Raw genomic sequence first — 19,646 nt, forward strand, 5'->3', positions numbered from 1 at the left:
CACCCCCCTCTGAGCTCCGTATCTCTCCTTAAGAGCCCCCTCTCAAAGCCCCCCCTCCGCAGCCCCTCTTAGAGACCCCGCACCCCCCCATACTGCACCGCCTTCCCCTCACGCCCCTCTCAGCCCCCCGGCGCCCCCGCCCCGCTCCTCTCCACCACACCCGCCTTCTCACACAAACGAATGCGATTGGCGGACGCGTCCTTCCGGTCCCACCCGTGGCTCCGTTGTACCCGCCCCTTCCGCTCGCTTCGCCCAATCGCAGCTCACCGTCTCCGCCCCGCCCCCCTCATCGTTCTTCTCCATTGGGCGGTTTGAAAGAGGCGGAGGCCAATGGGCGCGGGGCGGCGGTTGGGCGGGTTGTGGAGATGGCGGCGGCTGCGCAAGGTGAGCGCTGGGAGCGGGGATCCGAGCCCGGCTGCGGGGCCAGAATCAGGCGCGGGGGATGCGGGCCTGGAGCCTGGAGCCTGGAGCCTGGAGCCTGGAGCCTGGAGCCTGGAGCCTGGAGCCTGGAGCCTGGAGCCTGGAGCCTGGAGCCTGGGCCGGCTGTGGGTCCGGGTCTTTGTGGAGGCGACTTGTGGGGTGACCGCGAAAGGAAGGAGCTGAAAGGAGCGGTCCTTGAGAGCAGCCCTGCAGAGAAGGAGCTGGGGGGAAAAGCTGAACGTGAGCCAGCAGTGTGCGACTGCAGCTGGGAAACAAACGGGATCCTGGGCTCCAGCAGAACGGGGGGGGGGGGGGGCCAGCAGAGACAGGGGGGCGATCGTCCCCCTCTGCTCTGCTCCTGTGAGGCCCCATCTGCAGCACTGCGTCCAGGGCTGGAGCCCCCAGGACAAGAAGGACAGGGAGCTGTTGGAGGGAAGAGCCGCAGAGATGAGTGGGGGACTGGAGAAGCTCCCTTACGAAGACAGGCTGAGGGAGCTGGGCTTGTTCAGCATGGAGGAAAGAAGGCTGCGGGGTGACCTCAGTGCAGCCTGCAGTGCCTGAAGGGAGCCTGCAGGCAGGAGGGGAGTCAGCTCTGTGCAAGGGGAGATGACAGCAGGACGAGGACGAGCAGAAACGGTTTGGAGTTGAGGGAGGGCAGATGGAGGTTGGATGTCAGGGGGAAGTTCTTCACTATGAGAGTGGTGAGGTGCTGGAACAGCTGCCCAGAGAGGCTGTGGATGCCTCATTCATCCCTGGAGGTGTTCAAGGCCAGGTTGGATGGGGCCCTGGGCAGCCTGGGCTGCTGTGAAATGTGGAGGTTGGTGGCCCTGCGTCTGGTGGGGGGTCGGAGGTTCATGATCCTTGAGGTCCTTTCCAACCCAACTGTTCTGTGATTCTGTGAAATGGGGTTGGGGGTAGTGCTGGGGGCTGCGGAGGCAGGAAGAGATGCGGTGTTGGGGAGCACTGGGCTGGGCTGGGTGCACCCAGAGCCCCCAGTGGTCACTGAATTGGACCTTACTGCCCTGTGTGAAAGCAGAAAGAGGGAGAGCGAGTCTTTGGGTGATGTGATAGGGATAGGATGAGGGGGAACGGAGCTGGGATGGGACGGGCAGCCTGGGGAAGCTGTGGCCGCCCCGTTGCTGCTGGTGCTCGTAGGCAGCACCTCCTACAGACCATCCCACAGGCCTGCAAAGCTCCGCACGACTGCGCCCTGGGCAGCTTGGTGCTGCAAGCATCAAACAGCTCTTGTTCCAGCGGGCTGCGGGCTGTGCCTCGTGTGTGCTGGGGGTCTGGGAGCAGCACTGCGCTCCAGCTGGGAGCTCGGTGATGTGCTCGTCCCCACAGCGCTGCGTGCACCATGTTTCCCTACCATTTCTTTGCAGAAGAGCGGAGAAGAAAGCTCCAGGAGTACCTGGAGGCCAAAAGGAAGCTGAAATGCCCCAGTACCAAGTAAGTCGGGGTGTGCAGCTGTCTGTGCCTCACCAGCACCTGCCTTGCTGCAGTGCTTGCTAACGAGAGCAGCCTCGGCCCCGTGCCAGCTGTCAGAGCTGAGGCTGGGGCAGCTCCTGCAGTGCCCTGGCGCTGCTCTGCTGTTACTGGCAGTGTCAGAACAGATGTGGTTTGAGTGTTGACGTTTCCTGCTCTTTAATACCACGTCTGCTGGGTGTCTTCTGAATCTCCACGAAGCTTTTTCATCCCAGGCTTTGGGTTTGCAGGACAGCTTTGTTTGCATTACCAGCTTACCAGCAGCAGAAAGCAGTCCAATTTTGAGTGCTGCATTTTAGCAGCAGTAGGGTAATATTAGGAAGGGACATTTCAGCCCGTTTAGAAGCAGTCAGAGAGAAGCTCATTGCCACAGCTGACCTGTTAAGTGAGCCCCCATCACATCCTGCCCAGCCCCATCAGCTGCAGGAAGCGCTTTGATCTCTTTTCTCGTCAGTGGAAGCTGTGAGTTATGCAACTGTCTTTTGTGTCACTTTTCTGTTGCCCCGCGGAAGGAAAAGAAATATGACGTGGTTCTTCCTTGACAGCTTCAAAATGCTTCTCATCAGCTCTGGTGGCTGTGGCAACCAGAAGCACTTGGTGTATTTCAGCTTTTCTGGAACAGCTGCTCAGTATTTGGGTAACTTGTTTCTGCAGGACCTATTTAAAGGACCGGACTAATCGCCTGGATCCACTCTTAAAACCAGTTTCTAAACCAGAACATGTAAGTAGAAGACTTACCAGTCTCTTTTCAGTCTGGTTTTGTATCTCATGCTTGCAGTGCTCCCAGGCAGAACAGGGCACACAAACCAGGACAGCGAGTTCCTGACCCCGGGCAAGCAGTAATCAACGCACTGCTAAATATCTGGCCCCAAGACAACTAATTAGTTTTCAGAGGAACTTCAGCTGAGAGAATTGTCCTCTGCCCTGGTGCTGGGTGTTACACTGGGTTTGCTTCCCCCTGCAGGGCTCTGTGCACATCCCCTGGGCTGGTGGGGCTGCAGGGTGGGACGGAGCCGAGCTCTGCTCTGGGCCCTGCCTCAGCTTCTTTGTCTCTGCAGCTTGACAGGAACAAGAAGGGTGCAGTCCAAAACGTAGCAAAGGGCACCTGGAAGGATGACAAGCCTGCTGCCAAACCTGCACAGCCAGCTGGGCACGCTGCACTGCGGCAGTCCTCACGTGCATCGCAGAGAGCAGCAGCGATGCGGCCACAGCTGGGGAAGGGCACAGAGCTGCCTGCAGGCCTCGTTCCGAGCACAAACCCCTCTGCGCAGCCCAAAGGGAGGCTCCCAGCTTCTGCCTCTTGTCTGCTAAACCCTGGAAGGCCGGAGGAGAGTGGAAATGGCCAGCCTGGGCCCGGGGCACCTTGCTCCCTGAGTGAGGGCCTGCAGGAGTGGCTTGGCTGTGGCAAAGAGAACTTGCCAGCACAAGCAGCTGCGAACCCTGTGCCCAGCAACACTTTTCAGTCTAATGGGAACAGTCTGGGGAAAAAGAGAGCTTTGGCTCACGGGCAGAGCTCAGGCACTGTGTCAAGGACTGTCATGGGCCCAAAGGACAGAATTAATAGCTGCCAGGCTAAGGAAGTGCTGATTCAGGAGAAATTCAGGAAACCCCTGCCAGCCTCAAAAAGTGCATCCCAAAAACCAAGCAGCACAACTCGGCCGTTGCAACCCCCTCAGTTCCTTGCTAATTCTACACGTTTGCTACATAAAAAGCCAGATGTAAAACAGGAAAAAAACAATGCAGCAAGGGAACCTGGGGGAAAGCTCGGCACGTCTCTGATGGGAACTCTTAAGCACTCCAACAGAGCTCCTGCAAAGCCCCCAGCCTCCAGCCGGCCCCAGGGCACCACAAGTGGGCCCACGAGGACACCAGGCCTGAAGCTGTGCACCACAGGGCAGTGGCATCGACCCACAGTGAAAGGGGGAGCAGACAGGAAGGATGTGAAGGCAGCGCCTTGTGGACATGCAGCAGTATCCCGAGCAGGAGTCCCAAAAAAACAGTCTCTTCCCAGCACCTACAGCTCCAGAACTCAAGGAAATCGGGGTGAATTTGGGAGCAGCAGGGAGGTGCGTAAACCAGAGCTGCTGCAGGCGCACGGAGTGCATGCTGGGCGTGTTCCCAAGAGCCCAACACCAGAGGATCGTAGGTGAGTGGCATCGTTGGCTGACTGTTCTCCCACCCAGGGGAAGCAGAGTGAGGCACTGAAGCACGTGAGCCAGCTGCAGGCTGCAGGGCCCCAGCTGCAGTCTGAACTGCTGGGATGCTGCAGCACAGAGGGGGGTGAGGGTGAAGTTCGGTGTCCTCTGGGTTCCTCGTTTCCGCCACGCGACAACTGCCTGCAGGCAGCAGTGAGTGAGCAGTGTGTGAAGCACAGCCTTGCTGCTTTGTGCTGCCTCTCCCATTTTATCCTCAGGACACTGACATTTGGGAGGGTTTGCCTCCCCTGCCTGCCTCGGTTGTGATTCTTAGGGTAGATCTTCCCAAGCAGCTACAAACCCAAAGGGCAGCCGGGCAGCAGGTGCCAGCGGTGTGTGGTGCTGACAGCGATCCCTCGGTCCTTTCCCAGGAGACAGCTGGAGCAGTGGCTGGCCTCCAAGGGCAAGTGCTACAAACGGCCGCCTATGACGCTGCCTCCAAAAAAGCCGATGAAGCAGAAGCCAGCCCACAGGAGCACCGTGCAGGAGGAGCAAAAGCCTGAGAAGCCGGAGCAGCTCTACCTGGCCAGGATCGACGCCCTGCTGACGGATTGCCTGAAGCTCATCGAGGAGGTGGGGATGGGAAAGGAGCTACGGCCACCAGGCTGCTCTTTTCTTGAAGCAAAGCATTCTTGCTTGGCTTAAGAAAAGTCACCACGCTCAGTTCACCGCTGGAGTTGAGGGCGTGCAGTGAGATGCACTGCAAGGAACACGGATCAATGGCTGCTATCCCTGTGGCCATCCTGGTGTGCAGCAGTGCATCTTGCAGCAGGGATTCCTGCAGCAGCAGCCCAGGCTGGTTGAACCACTCCAGGATATATCCCTGGTGGGCCCCACCGCTGGGAATGCCATCTACTAGCCCAGCTCTGGGTTTGGTGGCCCTGCTGGTGCCTGTGCTGAAGAATCTGTCCCTCGACTTCCCTCTGAAATGCTAGGCTCTTTTTTTTGAGGGAAAATGGAGACAGAAAAACTGTCATCCATCCAAGGTCATGTATGAGATTTGTGGAATGTGAGTATGAGGTGCAGACTTCAGACCACCCTCCTTTTTGCCTGCTGTTTGAGAGGATGTTGGCATGCAGGCCCAGCTCTTCTCCAGCACTTCACCTTGTCGTGCAGGGCGTCCCATCAGAGGAGCTCTCAACAATTCTGTGCCACGAGCCCAGTGCAGAGAAGTGTGCCAAGTTCTGGATCTGCAAAGCCAAGCTGCTTGCCCGCGATGGCCCTTTTGATGTGACAGGGCTGTATGAAGCAGCAGTCTGCGCTGGTGCTGAGGTGAGTAAGGAGCCCTTTGGTTCCTCCTGTGCACCAGCAGGTTGCCCCAAAGCCCTGGGGTTGGATTTTGGGATCAGTTTAGCAGCTGTTGGTGATAAAGGCCTTTAGAGCTGTAAGTCCTGGTTGTTTCCACAAAACCACTTGAGGCAGTGTATGCACAGGGCAGAGGAGGGCAGGGGGGGCTGTGGGTGAGCTGGCAGCACGTTGGGCCTGGTCTGCACCCACAGTGTGCATCTGCACACAGATCTGGAGAAGGGAAAAGCTGTGGCCATCCGCACTTCCCTGAGGGAGGCAGCAGGAACCTTTTCTCCTTTCTGACCTGTAGTCTTCTTTCCCTGCCTGCCTTGACCTGTGTCCTGATTTTTATTTTATTTATTTATTCATTTCTTGCAGCCACTCCAGGAGCTCAGAGAAGTTGTCCTTGATATTTTGAAGACTGCAGAACAGCCATCAGAGGGTAACACGGGCATGCAGGGGCTGGCTGGCAGGCCGCTGTTCCCCGTGCTTTGCAGTCTGTCCCAGCAGCCCGTATCCCTGCTGACTTTGCTGAGGACTGAGCATTGTGAAAGTCCAGAGCCCTCAGCTCAGAAATGGGGCAAAATTCCTCTGGCAGAGCTGAGCCTGGCGCAGCATGCAAGGTGCCCTGGGTTACGTCCAGAGCTCTGCAGTGCTGTAGTTCCCCCTGCAGCTCTCTTCCCTCTCTACAATCCTGCTGCCCTTTTCTACGTCCAAATGAAGGCCATAAGTCACAAGCACTGTCCCCCAGGGGTCCATCTTGGGACTGGTGCTCTTCAACATCTTTATCAGTGCCACAGGCAGTGGGATCTGGTGCACCCTCAGCAGTTTGCAGATGCCACCACGCTGAGCAGTGCAGTTGACGTAACAGAAGGGAGGGATGCCGTCCAGAGGGACCTGGGCAGGCTTCAAAAGTGGACCTGCATGAACCTAATGAGGTTCAGCAAGCCAAGTGCAAGGTGTTGGGGTGGGACAGTCCTGGGTTTGGTTAGCTTGGGGAAGAGAAGGCGGTGGGGACACCTCACTGTGGCCTTCCTGTCCTTGGAGGGAGCTTACAAGCAGGAGGGAGGCCGGCTTTTCACACAGTCTGACAGTGGTAGGGCAAGGGGGAATGGCTTTAAGCTCAAAGAGGGGAGATTTAGGTTGGGTGATAGGAGAAGATTCTTTACTCGTGGGGTGTTGAGCCCCTGGAACAGGTTGTGCAGAGGTTGTGGGTGCCCCGTTGCAGGAGGCATTTGAGGTTGGATGCAGCCCTGAGCCGGTGGTTGGCAACCCTGCCCATGGCAGCAGGTTGGAGCTGGGTGATCTTTAAGGGCCACTGTGATCTATGACTCTCCTCTCTCCTGTCAGGGCAAAAGCCTGAGCAGCGCCTTCTGTGGGAGCCCACGACACCTTGCCCAGGCGAGAGGCAGCAGGCGGCTGTGACTCCGTGCCAAACAGAGCGCGCCCTGGGCAGCCTGCCTGTCTCCTCCATCAAGCTACAAGTGTCATCTGTGCCCAGGTGAGGCTGAGCTGCCGCCAGCGAGCGCCCTGTGCCGTTCCCTGTGGGCTTTGCCCCACTCACGCTTCTTTTTTCCTCCCTGCAGAGCAAGGGAGCTGCCAGAAGGCCAAGAGCTGAAATTCCTGACGCCGGTGCGGCGCTCACTGCGCATAGAGAGGGCTGGGAGCCGCTACCCGGAGATGCTGAGGGACCACGACCCTGTGGTGTCATCCCTCAGTGAAATCCTGGATGACGATGAGGAGACTCAGTTCTTTTTCCGGAAAAACAAAGCTTTGCCAGAGGTGGCAGAGATGGAGGTTTTGAGTCTGTAGCCCCAAACGTTGCTGAGGGGATTCCCTGGGGGCTGCTGGCTCAGCCACGCTGCCTTGCGCTTACACCGTCTCCTCTCAGATGTAGTTACGCAGGGGCGGCCTTTTTCAGCCTTTTTCACTGTTTTTAAGTGTTTAAAACTTTACACTAGAGATGCGGTGTGAGCTGGTGGGGTGCTGAGCAAGGTCTGGGGTTGGAGACTTGGCTCTGTGCTGTGGGATCAGCCATTGGCTCCTCCACCCCAAAGCACGCCCTGGTTTTTGTGCTGGCCGATGGTTCTGGTCGCTGCAGTGCTCTGGGTGCCTCTCATGGTTTGGGAAGTGACATCCCAAGGGTTTGCTCCTGAAGAAGGAACACAGCCCCTGTCTGGAACCCCCTGCTGCCTCCTGCCACCAGGAGAACTGTGCTCAGCCTCGAAGCCAGCAGTGCTGTGAGGGCACCCAGAGCCCAGCATGCTGAGGGTTCCCCCCTGTGAGAGGAGCGCGATGGTTTTGCTGTTGCTGAGCACAGAGCAGAGCCCCAGCTTCATCTTCCTGCCCCCAGCAAACAGCCGTCCTGCCCCACGGCTCCTCCCTACCCAGCTTTGAGTGTCTATAGAGGAACCTCAGCTGGCCCAGGAGCTGCAGGACCAGCATTGCAGGGCTGCCCCAGCCTTGCGTGCAGCCACAGCACTTGTCCCAGCTGCTGGCCCAGGCCTTGGAAATTGCCCTTTGCTCCAATCTTCCCCAGTCTTGGGGCTTGGGGCAAAGGAGATTTTCTTTTGAAAAAAGAAAATATAATTTATGTCTCTTCTATTACTCTGTGACTCCAATAAAACTTTGGCAGAAGTTAACGTGCCTTTTATAAATAGACAAAGGTAAAGAAGGGGAGAGGCTGGGACTCTTAGCAGGTAAAAGGGTGCAGCCCTGGCCCCAGGCCCTTGCTGTGTTTGGGCACCATCCCCAGAGCGGTTGGAGCTGATGGAGAGCTGCTGGGTACCCTTGTGCCCTCTGCAGCGGGGGTGCTGTGCTGCCATCAGCCCCAGGGCAGCACCCAGTGTGTGCTGGGACCGGCCCTGCTGGACGGGCAGCTGTGGGCTCAGGCCTCACCGTCCTCTTCCTCCCCTCCTCTGGAGTCCCAGGGGAGCCCCGGGTCCTGAGACAGACGGAGTGGCTCCTGCTGGCTGCGCCGCTCCAGCTGCAGCTCCGGGGCTGCGCTTCCCTCTCCGGCGTCCACAGGGCCGTGTTCCACCGTTGACTCGTGGGCCATCTGCGGGGAGGGAGCGGGGTTGGCACCCGGCTCCCGATGGACTTGGGGGCGGGGAGGGAAACTGAGGCACGGGGTCAGCAGTACCAGGACAGAGGGCGCCCGGAAGAGGTAACTGAAGGGGTAGTAGAGGAAGTTGAGGAAGGAGGAGGCGTAGAGGTCTGCGTAGCGCATCAGCTGGCTGGCAAACAGGGTCTGGCGCGATCCGCAGCGGAAGAGGCTGCCCATCTTCCCGTAGCACATGTCCATCTCGTGCGTGACTTTCTGCGGGCACAGCGGGGCGCTCAGGGCACTGCTATCCCACACCGGGCTGCTCCGAGGGACGGGGACGGCGGTTCTGCCGCCACCTGGATGTGACGTTTGATGGAGCTGATGTCCGGGCGCTCGCTGCTGCCGCTGTCCAGATGCCTGCGGTGGAGCGGGGGGCTCACAAGGGCCCTTTGTGTCTCCCCTCCCCCCCCCACCCAGGGGCAGGGACCCCAGAGCGATGCCCACTCACTGGTACAGCTCCGCCAAAAACAGATCCAGGCTACGCAGCTCCTCAAACAGCTCTGCCAGGGCAAAGCTCCGGCTCAGCGCCGGCACCGCGGCCGCCCCTGGGGCTGGCAGGGGGGTCCTGCAGGGAGGGGAGGCACGGCTGGGGCTGCTCACCGCTCTTCTCCGTCCACACCTGCAGCTCACGGGCCAACTCGGGCACCACCAGGAAGGTGCGCCAGCCCTGCCGCTTCTTGGACTTGAGGATGTCCCCGAAGATGTGGTCCCCCATGTACAGGATGTCCTTGCCCTTCACGCCCAGCAGGTCGCACACCAAGTCTGACGAGCCTGGGACGACAGGATGGCATGATGTGGAGTCACCGTGTCACTGCATCCCCCTGTCACTGCACCCCTCTGTCACTGCATCCCTGTGCCACTGCATCCCGGTGCCACCATATCTGTGTCACTGCAACCCCATGTCATTGCATCCCTGTGCCACTGCGTCCCAGTGTCACTGTATCCCTGTGTTACTGCACTCCTCTGTCATTGCATCCCACTGCCACTGCGTCTCTGTGTCACTGCATCCCCCCGTTACTGCACCTCTCTGCACCCCTGTGCCACCGCATCCCTGTGTCACTGCATCCCAGTGCCACCGTGTCCCCATGCCACTGCATCCCTCTATTACTGCAATCCTGTCACTGAATCCCTGCGCCACTGTGTCTCTGTGTCACTATCCCAGTGTCACCATGTCCCAGTGCCACTACACCCTACTGCCACCACATCCCTGTGCCACTGCATCCCCGTTATCAGTGAATCCCTGTGCCACCACGTCCCTCCACCACCGTTGTCACCCAGCCACGCGCTCACCACCAGAGTAGACAGCACAGTGCTGGAGGGGCCCCGTGTAGGTCCCAACGCGCAGCTTCCCCGTGTCCTGTGAGCACAGAGCACCCCATGGTGTCACTGCACCCCATGGTGTCACTGCACCCAATGGTGTCACTGCACCCCATGGCTGGTGGGGGGACGCGTGGTGCCCCGGTCCCCACCGTGTTGACTTGGCGCAGGACGGTGCCCTCGGCAAAGAAGAGAGGCTTGCGGGTATCCACCACGATGAGATCGAAGTAGGAGCGCCAGGGCCGTGGGGGGGTCCCGGTCTGCTTGGAAGGGGAAGGGAAAATGACACGGGGATGGGGTCATGTTGGGTGGGGGCACCCCCAGCCCCAGCACGGCTGTCCCCTTACCTTGTCCGCATCACTGAAGTCGAACAGGTAGGACATGATGGCCTGCAATGACACGTGGTGTCAGCTGGGAGGGCAGTGGGGTTGTGGGGGTCACCCCGAGCTCTGACCCCCCTCCCCCCCCCCCCCCAAAGCAGCAGTGCCACCACTCACATCGGTGTAATTGTAGTCACTGTTAGTGGCCAGGAACACCTTCCCCACCTCCCTCATGCGGCTCAGCAGCAGTGGCACACGGGGCTGTGGGGCACAGTGAGAGCAGTGGGGGGGTACACGGGGACTGAAGGGGCTGGGGGCCTGGGGGGGGCTCGCAGACACTCACATCCTTCACCACGTATTTCTCCAGGTTCTCCAACGTCTTCTCCTTCAGGCAGCCCTGCAGGGGGGGATGGGTGGTGAGGAGGTGGCAGAAGGTTGCAGTTTCCCCCCCTCCCCCAAACCTGCTGGGGCCACGGGGACCCCCAGCGCTGCCCACAGCCCCACCGAGAGATGCACTTGGTCCATGGCCTCACGCACGTCCTGGAACATGCTGCGGAAGGACATGAAGAGGTTCCCGTGCCTGTAGCCGGTATCGCAGCTAAAAATGGGCAGAAAAACAGGGGGTGAAGGTGCTGCACAGCGGGGGGATCCCTGGACCCCCCCCCATTCCTGAAAACAAACCCCCACGTCCCGCTCACCTGATGTATCTGGGGCAGTTGGAGAAGAAGTCCACCAGACAGGCATAGAGGTGGGTCTCTGCCGTGGGAGGGGGCTGTGAGGGGGAGCAGCACCCAAAAAAACGGGGGGAGGTCTGGGGCTGGGGGGAGGGGAGCACAGCTCACCCGTGAGGTTGAAGAGGGTGTTGAGGATATGGAAGCGCTTCATGTCGTCCCGCTGGATGAACTTGTTGGGGTAGTAGTGCAGGATCTCAGCCCTGCAGAAGGGGCACGGGGCCGCTCAGCCGCTCCAACCCAAACCCCAACGCTACCGAGGGACCCCCAACTCCCCCCCCTCCCCCAAATACAAGAAATACACACAGACCCCCGGAGGAAGCGGAAGCCGTGGGCGCAGACCAGCAGGTTGCCATGCGAGTCCACCTTCAGCAGGTTCCCATAGAGGGCGTCGAACACCAGCCCCCTGCGGGACCGCGAGCAGGGCAGCGGGCTTGCAGTGCGTGTGCGCCCCCCGACCCCCAACCCCAGACCCCCACAGCACTCACCGGGTGGGGAAGGTGGGGTCGTATTTGTAGGCCAGGATCTCGGAGGGGTACCCGATGGACACCAGGTGCTCCAGCAGCAGCCTGAAGCCCAGCTCCTCATAGGCGGGCGATTTGTACACTGCAGAGCCCAGGGGCCATGTGGGTTTGGGACTAGGGGTCTCAGCCCCCCCCCCCCCCCCTCCCCCCGGCGCGATTCAGCCCCCCCCCACCCCGCCCCACGCACTGGCCAAGGTGTAATCCATGTCGAAGCCGAAGCACTTGATCTTCTCCAGCGCCAGGCTGCGGTTCACGAAGATCCTGGGGGGGGCCGGCGGTGTGTCGGGGGGGTGGGATGGCACGGAGCCCACGGGAGCGGCGCGGGGCGCGGGACGGGGGTTTGCCGTATAGTGAATTATTGGGGCAGAAAAACGGGATTTAACCAACAGAGGTTGGAGAAACACGGAGCCCCCATTCCGCCCGCTCCACCCCCGCCCCCCCACTCTCCCCCCGACCCCCGCCTTCCCCCCCGCCCCACCGATGCTGGCAGTCCCTGCGCAGTGCCCGGGGGTCGCCCCCCCCCAGCGCCGTGCCCCGCTCCCTCTCGCTGCCCATCACCGCCGCCTCCCCCCCCCCCCGCCGCTCCCCTCCGCTTTAAGGGGCCCAGCGCCCCGCCCCCCTCCCTCCCCCGAGGGCCGCCCCCCACCCCCTCCCCCGAGGCAGCGGGCAATCATTAACCGGGGGTCAAGGCCCGACCCCGGGCAGCCCCAACCCCATGGAGCACGAACCCCGCCAGCAAAGGCCCCCAACCCCCCCCCGGCAGCCCCCGCTGCCATCAGCCCAGCACCGCTGCAGAGCCCTGATAAGACCGCCCCCCCCACCCTACGCATCCCATGACGGGGGGGGGGCCCACACGTGAGGCTCTTATCAGCATTCCCAGCCCCAGGTACACCCAGGGGGTGACGGATGTCCCTCCCCGCCACCCCCCCCCCCCAAAGCGAGGCACAGCACTGGCGTACGAAGGAAACCTTTATTGAGTCCGAGGTAGCAGCAGTGCGGGGGGCAAAGCCGAGCACAGCACAGCCTGCAGCCCCCAGGGGGTCACTGCAGGGATCTGGGTTCAACTGGGGGGGCAGGGATAAAAAAATAAAGCGGCCCTGTCATTACTAGGCTGGGAGCACCGGGACAGCCCGGCACCGCTCAGCTTGCCTTCAGAGACACGGAACGTTAAAAAAATAAACCATAAAGAGCCGTCGGTGACAACACGCAGAGGAACGGAGGGAGCCCCATGGCTGGGAGGGGGGGGGGACTGTTTGTGACCCCCCTCCTCCCCCCCTCCTGGGGCAGCAGCAAGCAGGCACAGCGCGACCTCACGCTCCCAGCACAGCAAACTTGAAGAGGGCCATGATGGCAGCGCTGATGAGGCCCGAGATGGGCACGGTGACGAACCAGGCCATGAAGATGTTGCGGAACAGGCGCCAGTCCACCGCTTTCCGGGAGCGCAGCCACCCCACCGACACCACCGAGCCCACCTGAAGGAGGGCACCGCTCAGTGCAGTCCCCTTCCCCCCCCTGCCCCAAAGCCCCGCTGCCACCCGCCCTTCTCCCAGCCTTGAGGTCTGCAGCTCCTCCAGGAGCGCAGGGAGCCACGCTCAGCTCACAGCCCATGGCCCTACCTTGCAGTGCGTCGTGCTGATGGGGAGGCCCACGTTGGAGGCGATCACCACGGTCAGGGCGGATGCCAGCTCGATGCTGAAGCCACTGCAAGGATGAGAACAGGAAGGAAGGTGAGACAGAGCCCAGCCCACAGCCCCTCTGCATGTGCGGATCCTGCGCACGGCGGGACCAACCCTTGTGCACAACAGGGTGGGTGTGCAGGCAGGCACTGCCCACGAGCCGCACCGGAGGGAATCAGTTCTCCCCCCTGGGCACACACAGCCCCCAGGAGCAGAGGTCCACCTTACCTGGATGGTGTGATAGGAGTCAGGTCCTTGCCCATGGTCTGGATGACCCTGCGGCCCCACACCCACAGCCCGATGCAGATCCCCACGCCCCCGTAGAGCAGCAGCCAGATGGGGGTTGCCACCTTGGTGGCCACGTCCCCTGTCTGATAGACCAGGTAGAGCGCAACCAGGGGGCCGATGGCATTGCTGCAAGAGAAAGGCGAGCGGTTCAGAACCCAGAGCGCAGCTCAGAGCTCCGGGAGCAGCCACGGCACTGCTGCTACTGACCTGACATCGTTGCCACCGTGAGCAAAAGAGCCAAAGCAGGCCGTGAGGATCTGCAGGAACTGGAAGAGGAGGGAAACCTCGGGCTTGTCCTGGTCTTGCCATTCTTCCAGCGAGCTGCTGCTGCCCTTCCTGTCCCCGAGGCCCATCTCTACTTGAGCAGCATTCAGATCCACGTCGGCAGCAGGGTGCACATCGGCCACCGCGTTGCAGTAGCTGGTGTAGCTGTCCATGCGGACCCGTTTCTTGGTGTCTGCCACGGGCCACGTCAGCTTCTCCATCTCCTCACCCTCCCTGGCCCGGAGGGAGTCCAGGGGCATGCCGCAGATGGCCATGGTGTAGGATGTGTAACTGTTGTTGCGACGCAGGGGTTTGTCCCCCGAATCCCCCATGCAGTCCCCCATTTTGGCCAGGTGCAGTTTATGCAGCAGCTCCTTATACAGCCCCGAGTCCTTGTGCACAGTGTGGTACTGGTACTGCCCGCTGGAGTTCAGGTGGTGGCCCACGGGCTGGTGGAACTGCATGAGGTTACCATTGGGCAACTGAACGGCTCCTGCCAGAAGAGAAAGCGGTGAGCGCCCAACCGGAGCCGCCATGCAGCCCCAGCGCGGCCCCCAGCGCTGCTCACCTCCATCCACGTTGGTTTCCTTCAGGTCGCTGCTCGGGAGCCGCTCGGGGGCCTCCTCTGCATCCCCCAGGTTGAAGGACACCGTCCTCTCTTCCACGGCCGCCCGCTGTGGCACAGCAGACCCTGCCTCGGCGCTGGGGCTCTTGGCATCGCCTGAGGGAGCGTCGCCCAGGGGCACCTTGGGCTCCTCGTGCTCCTCCTTCAGGCTGCTGCTCTTCTCCATCAGCGGGCTTTCAGAGGGACTTGATTTTATCTCTCCTGCAGACAGAGGCGGCTGCCGTTACATCCCAACCCTTGGCACAGCCACACCTGCCCCGGGTCGTGCCCCCACGCTACATTTATGGCAGACCGATCGCTTTACAGCTTCTCCTCAATCCTGAACTTTGCTGCTCCCCTTCCACCTCGATGCTCATCAGTCATACCTTGTCCAACAGGCAGCAGCCAGGCCGTCACAAGCCAGCTCAGCTCCTATTTTTATCCCCACACACCCACACCGGGTGTGGTGAGCACCGCCACCGGGCTTCTGCCGGTTACTCCTTGGGCACGGATCCCTCTCCCAACAAACCAACCTTCCTCAGGCCGCCCTGCCCCGCAGCCGCAACGTGAGCCATCACCACTTCCACACGGTGATCCGTGCCAGGCTGGCAGCCCACCCCCTCCTGGGGTCCCCCCTCTCCATCACGAAGCTGCGAGCCCAAACACCCCCATCCGCCTCTGCTTCCCAAGGCAAGCCCTGGAAGCCCAGGCCGCTCCCATGGTCTGGAAGGAAGGAGGCTACAGCGAGGCAGAGGAGGGAGCCTGCCCTGCAGCTGCGTGGAGCTCCAGCAGCTCGAAGGGTTCTGAGGGCAGACATAAAGCTGTCAATCACACCCCAATTACAGCAGCTGACAAGGACACTCGTTAATCTCTCGCCTACAGGTCTGCAAATGAGGAAGCAGGCTGCATGCTATATCTGCATGCGAGAGCACGCAGCCCTCCCGTGCTGCCAGAGCTACAGACTGCTGCTGGGTATTTCAATGGGTATTTCTGCCCCGGGGGGAGGATTTCACCAGCCTGCACAGCTCTGTCTCGCAACCCTCATCGATCCCCAGGAACGCTGCCATTCAAGGTTAGCAGCCTGCAGTGCAGGCAGGGCCACCAGCTGCCAGCCAGCAGCACGGCGCTGCTCCCAGCAGGAATTTGGGGTGCCCCTCATGCTGTGGGGTTGGCCGGAGGCACACGGGGCCGACAGCTCGGCTGCACAAACCCAGAGCAGCTTAAGTGCTACGTGAAGCCGCAGATCCCTGCTAAGAACAGCCCCACAGTAATGAGATTGGCTGCAGAAAGGAGCCCTGCCCGCAGAGCTGCACAATGCCGGTACTTACGTTCAATTTTCTTCTTCATTCTCGGACATACAAAGAACCAGACGACGAGAGCGCAGACAACAGCACTCCCCGCCGAAATGAGGAGGATACCCCAGAGAGGCAGTTTGTCAAAGCCCAGCACTAGGAAATAAAACAAGGGATCTTGAAACCCCCGGGGACCCCCTCAGTGTCCGACTCTGCTCCCCCAGCCCGGAGACCACACAGAAAACAAGAGCTGGATCTCACAGAGCCCCGCCGGGCCGCGGTCTCCCCCACGGAAAGCTAATCTGTTCCACATGTTCAGGCACTTTCCCTCCCTCCTGCAGCCAAACCCGATTAGTGCCCGGTGTGCATTCTGCCTGAGCAGCAACAGGAACGCTCTCAGCCGCCGCACAGCCCTGCGCCCTGCCTTGCTGCAATGTCAAAGAGAACAGCGGCACGGCTGCCGCAGCACCGCACTGCCTGCCTGGCACACGGGGACCTCAGCGGCTCCAGGAAGGGGGTTTCTCAGCTGCACACCCCAACTCAAAGCTCCTGCTGCAACGCCTGCCCTGCAGGAGGAATCCAAGCGCTCCTCAAGTGCCTTTTGGCGGGGGCTGGCACGCGGCCCCCAGAGCAAGCAGGAGGTGGCCCCGCTGAAGGCAGCAACACGCCGCTCCTTTGCACCAACACTGCAGCTGCACAACGCTGCGAGCCCAGAGCCGACAGCTGGAGGCCACAGCCCCGCTGCTGCCTCTTCTCCTCCTCCTCCTGTGGATGCTGCAGGGAAGCAGACACCCCCCAAAGCCTTCCAGGCACTGTTTACAGACAAAACCCTCGGAAGCCAACGCTGCCTCCTGTCACTCCACCTCCAGCCTCCAATGACCTCTTCCACTGTTCCACAACAGGAAACCCACTCAGACTGAAAACAGCTCACGCTGAGAGCTCTGCCTGATGGAAGCTATGATTTGTGTGTTTTCCTGCACCACCTGCCCTCGGCTCTGTGGGCGCTGCTCTCTGTGTGCCAGCCTGGCGGGCGTCACCTGGCCCGGCCGTCCCCCTACACAACAGCCAAACACAAACACATCAATCTGCTGTTCCCAAAGGGGCTGCAAACTGCGATACGAGCTCCTCTTCTCAGCACAGGTGCCAGCTGCAGCACACCACCTCTTCTTGCCAGGAAGCCTCAGGGATAATTAGTTCACTCCTAAGGGCCGGGTGTGCGGGAAGAGCCTCTGGCCCCACACCTCACTACAGGGCCACGGGGAGAACAGCAGCCCCAGGAACATCTGGGTACCCGGCTCGGGGGTGGGGGACACACCACTATCTGGAGCTCTAGGGAAAAGTTCTGTGGGGTTTAGTTCAGGCAGGCACCTATCTAGCCCAGAACTCAGCGCACGCTAGCCTGCCGCCTTCTGAAACCGGCACAGGCCAGCCGCCTTCTAGGAGAATTCAGCCCTGAAAAGCAAAAAGGGGTAAATCGGGCATTTAATGGAGGCTTCATCAAGGATTTCCAAAGTGAGTTTCAAGCACCGCAGTGCGTACTTACAGGGCGCGCCGGTAAACATGATGGAGAAGAGGTTGATCCCCACGGTGCAGGCGTAGAAGACGGGCAGAGCACGCAGGCCGTTGGGGACGGGGTCGGCCTGCAAGACAACGTTTGGAGCTGCAGAGCTGCAGAGCACAGCTCTCACTGGGCGCCCGGCTCCAGCAGCAGCTCTGGGCTGGAGGTCCCTGCATTCCCTCCCTGCGCTCCGGCTGTGTGGGGCTTTTGGTCCCACCGGGTGCTTTGGGAGAAAAGCCCTCCTCAAAGCTTTTGCCTCTTTCTCACTGATTCGGGCAGAACGACAGAGCCCTCAGCTTGCAAGCAGCTTCGCTGCCCTGCAGACCTGCGCCCGGAGGCAGCAGGAGCACCAACCCCAGCCCTGCCCAGCACTGCTGCCAACACCGAGGGACAGCGGGAAGCGGGAGGTGGCAAGCAGGGCTCTGAAAGGGCAGTTATGCAAGGCTGCTCCCACAGCAGTGACGCCGGAGCGTTTTGAAAGGGTTGCCAGGCAGAAAGCACAGCGATAAGATCTTAACATCTCTTGGAGCAGAAGTAGTTCTTCCAGACCTAAAATCACGGGTGTCATTAAACTGAAACGTGCAGAACAAAGTGCTGATAGAGAACGCTGGAGCCGGGCGCTCTGGGCAGCCAGCTGAATGCCCCCAACCCGAAGGATCAGCGTGCTTCATCACCCCCAAAAAACAACCTCCAAAGCTGCACCCCCAACATTCTGGGTGCCAGACCCTTTTTTCCCCAGACTTTCAGACTCCCTAAACAGCAGAAATCTTTTCCAGCACAGACAGAGCCCGTGAATTCCCTTGAGGTCTCAGTGCCCCGTCAGGGTGCTGCTGCCACCAGGCAAGGTTTAGGGCAGGGAGGAACACAGAGCAATTTGGCCGTGGAGCTTTGAGCACAGCTTTCAGCTGCCAGGATAGAATGGCACACGACCAGAGGGTCCTCACGCGGCTGCCCCCAGCACAGCCCCCACACCAGACCTGTTGCACTCCAGTGGTTTGGGATGGAAAAGCTCCTACATCTGTGGGCAGCAGCTCCTCCAAACACCAAAGGAAACCAGAGGAGCTGAAGGGAGTTCGAAGTGACACGGCCACAAACCACGCATAAAGCAGCACCCTGAATCCTGACTTTGGGAGGCTGAAACCCGCAGCAGTGGGGAAGCAGCTGCAGCAGAACAGCCAGGAGGTGTGGGCTGCTCAGGCTGCCTCTCCTGCAGAGGGAAGTGCAGTTTCCAGGCACCGGGGACAATTTTGGTTCTTCCCGGCTTCAAAAAAAGCCACCATCATCACTTGTCAACTACCACTGCAGAACGAGAGCCTCACGTGAGTCCAGAAAAGCACGGCATGCAGCTCCAACCTTATCAACTCCAGCAGCAAAGCTGCAGCTGCCCCTGCTGAAACAGCCCAGATGTTTTGGAAGAGGCAAGCAAAAGCTCCTTATCTCCTGGTCCCCACCTCACGGGACAAGAGCGGGCCCAGGCTCCCCATCGCTCAGCCACAAGGACACACAGACACACTGCAGTGCACGCGGCCCAGCAAACAAAGCAGCGAGCAGCAGGAGCTCCACAGCCTGCCAGCACAGCTGGGCCATCCTTACCTTGCGGAGAATGAACCTACGGACGAGGAAGAAGAGGACGGCAGACATGATGCCGGAAAGGAGGGGCGAGATGAACCAGGACAACACTAGGAGGAAAGAGGTGCTGTTGGAGCCCCGCCGTGGGAAGGAAGCCCTGCCAGGAGCCGGTGCCACGCACCAAGGTGGGCACGCTGCTCCTGGAGCATCGCCTCGCCCGGCTCACCGATTTTTAGCAGCTCGGACCACTTGACGCCTTTCTGCCCTTCGGCCACCAGCGAGAATCCAATGGTCGCTCCAACGATGCAGTGCGTACCCGAGATGGGGAGCTTCAAGAACGAAGCCACAAGCTGCCACACGGCCGAGCCTGGAAGGCAAAAGGGAGGCGGGTGAGGAAGCACGGGGCGCACCTGGGTGTCACAGCGCCGTGACCGGGACTCACCGAACATGGCGCTGATGGAGCCGGCCATCAGCAGCTCCTGCTTGCCATTGTACATCTCCACATCGATCAGCCCTTTGCGGATGGTTTCGCTGACTTTGGCCCCCAGCAGCACGGAGCCCACCGTCTCAAAGATGCTGGCCAGGATGCAGGCCTGCCGCAGCGTCACCACGCCGGAGCCCACGGCCGTACCAAAGGAGTTGGCCACGTCGTTGGCACCCACCGAGAAGGCCAGGACGAAGGCGATGACGAAGCCCAGCACCAGCATCCATAGGAAGGGGGTGAGCGGGGCAGCGGTGGGCTCGGAGAGGGGCAGCTCCATGGCCAAAGCTCCGGGCTACGAGGGGGTGTGAGCGGGGCGGGGAAGGGCGCGGGGGGGGGGGGGGTGGTATGGGGACGCTACAATAAATTACGGCGGGGAATTATATAGGCTGCGCGGCGGGCGGGACGCGGAGCTGCCGCCGCTATAGGGCTGCACGGCGGGGCGGGCGGCTGCGAGCGCTCAGGGCCGGGCCGGGCTCCATGGCGGCGGGCGGCACATCCTGCGGGCGGACAGCGGGGCCTCAGCGCT

General features: G+C 60.9%; 3 protein-coding genes across 3 annotated transcripts; 1 reads left to right on the forward strand and 2 right to left on the reverse strand.

Moving 5' to 3' along the window:
* Nucleotides 1–365: 365 nt before the first annotated feature.
* On the forward strand, nt 366–7,199 carry CKAP2L (cytoskeleton associated protein 2 like; the record flags this gene model as incomplete). The annotated part of the gene is made up of 9 exons (XM_079547496.1): nt 366–384; nt 1,803–1,869; nt 2,560–2,626; nt 2,964–4,051; nt 4,472–4,673; nt 5,217–5,372; nt 5,766–5,829; nt 6,738–6,888; nt 6,974–7,199. The coding sequence occupies 9 exons, from the start codon at nt 366–368 to the stop codon at nt 7,197–7,199; spliced, it is 2,040 nt and encodes a 679-aa protein (XP_079403622.1).
* A 1,054-nt stretch (nt 7,200–8,253) lies between these two features.
* LOC306956124 (cytosolic purine 5'-nucleotidase-like) lies at nt 8,254–11,940 on the reverse strand (the record flags this gene model as incomplete). The annotated part of the gene is made up of 17 exons (XM_079547538.1): nt 8,254–8,445; nt 8,530–8,706; nt 8,790–8,850; nt 8,942–8,993; nt 9,094–9,264; nt 9,784–9,850; nt 9,963–10,070; nt 10,158–10,199; nt 10,308–10,391; nt 10,474–10,527; nt 10,635–10,728; nt 10,829–10,886; nt 10,973–11,064; nt 11,172–11,267; nt 11,350–11,467; nt 11,573–11,646; nt 11,864–11,940. 17 exons carry the CDS (start codon nt 11,938–11,940, stop codon nt 8,275–8,277), a joined length of 1,596 nt encoding a protein of 531 aa, XP_079403664.1. The 3' UTR covers nt 8,254–8,274.
* Nucleotides 11,941–12,695: 755 nt separating this feature from the next.
* Nucleotides 12,696–19,397, reverse strand: SLC20A1 (solute carrier family 20 member 1; the record flags this gene model as incomplete). Its single annotated transcript, XM_079547497.1, has 10 exons — nt 12,696–12,857; nt 13,002–13,086; nt 13,290–13,475; nt 13,557–14,106; nt 14,182–14,439; nt 15,546–15,665; nt 17,053–17,149; nt 18,661–18,746; nt 18,863–19,003; nt 19,079–19,397. The coding sequence occupies 10 exons, from the start codon at nt 19,395–19,397 to the stop codon at nt 12,696–12,698; spliced, it is 2,004 nt and encodes a 667-aa protein (XP_079403623.1).
* Nucleotides 19,398–19,646: the final 249 nt, after the last annotated feature.

This window comes from Tetrao urogallus (assembly GCF_951394365.1).
Source record: "Tetrao urogallus genome assembly, chromosome: 27".
NCBI lineage: Eukaryota > Metazoa > Chordata > Aves > Galliformes > Phasianidae > Tetrao > Tetrao urogallus.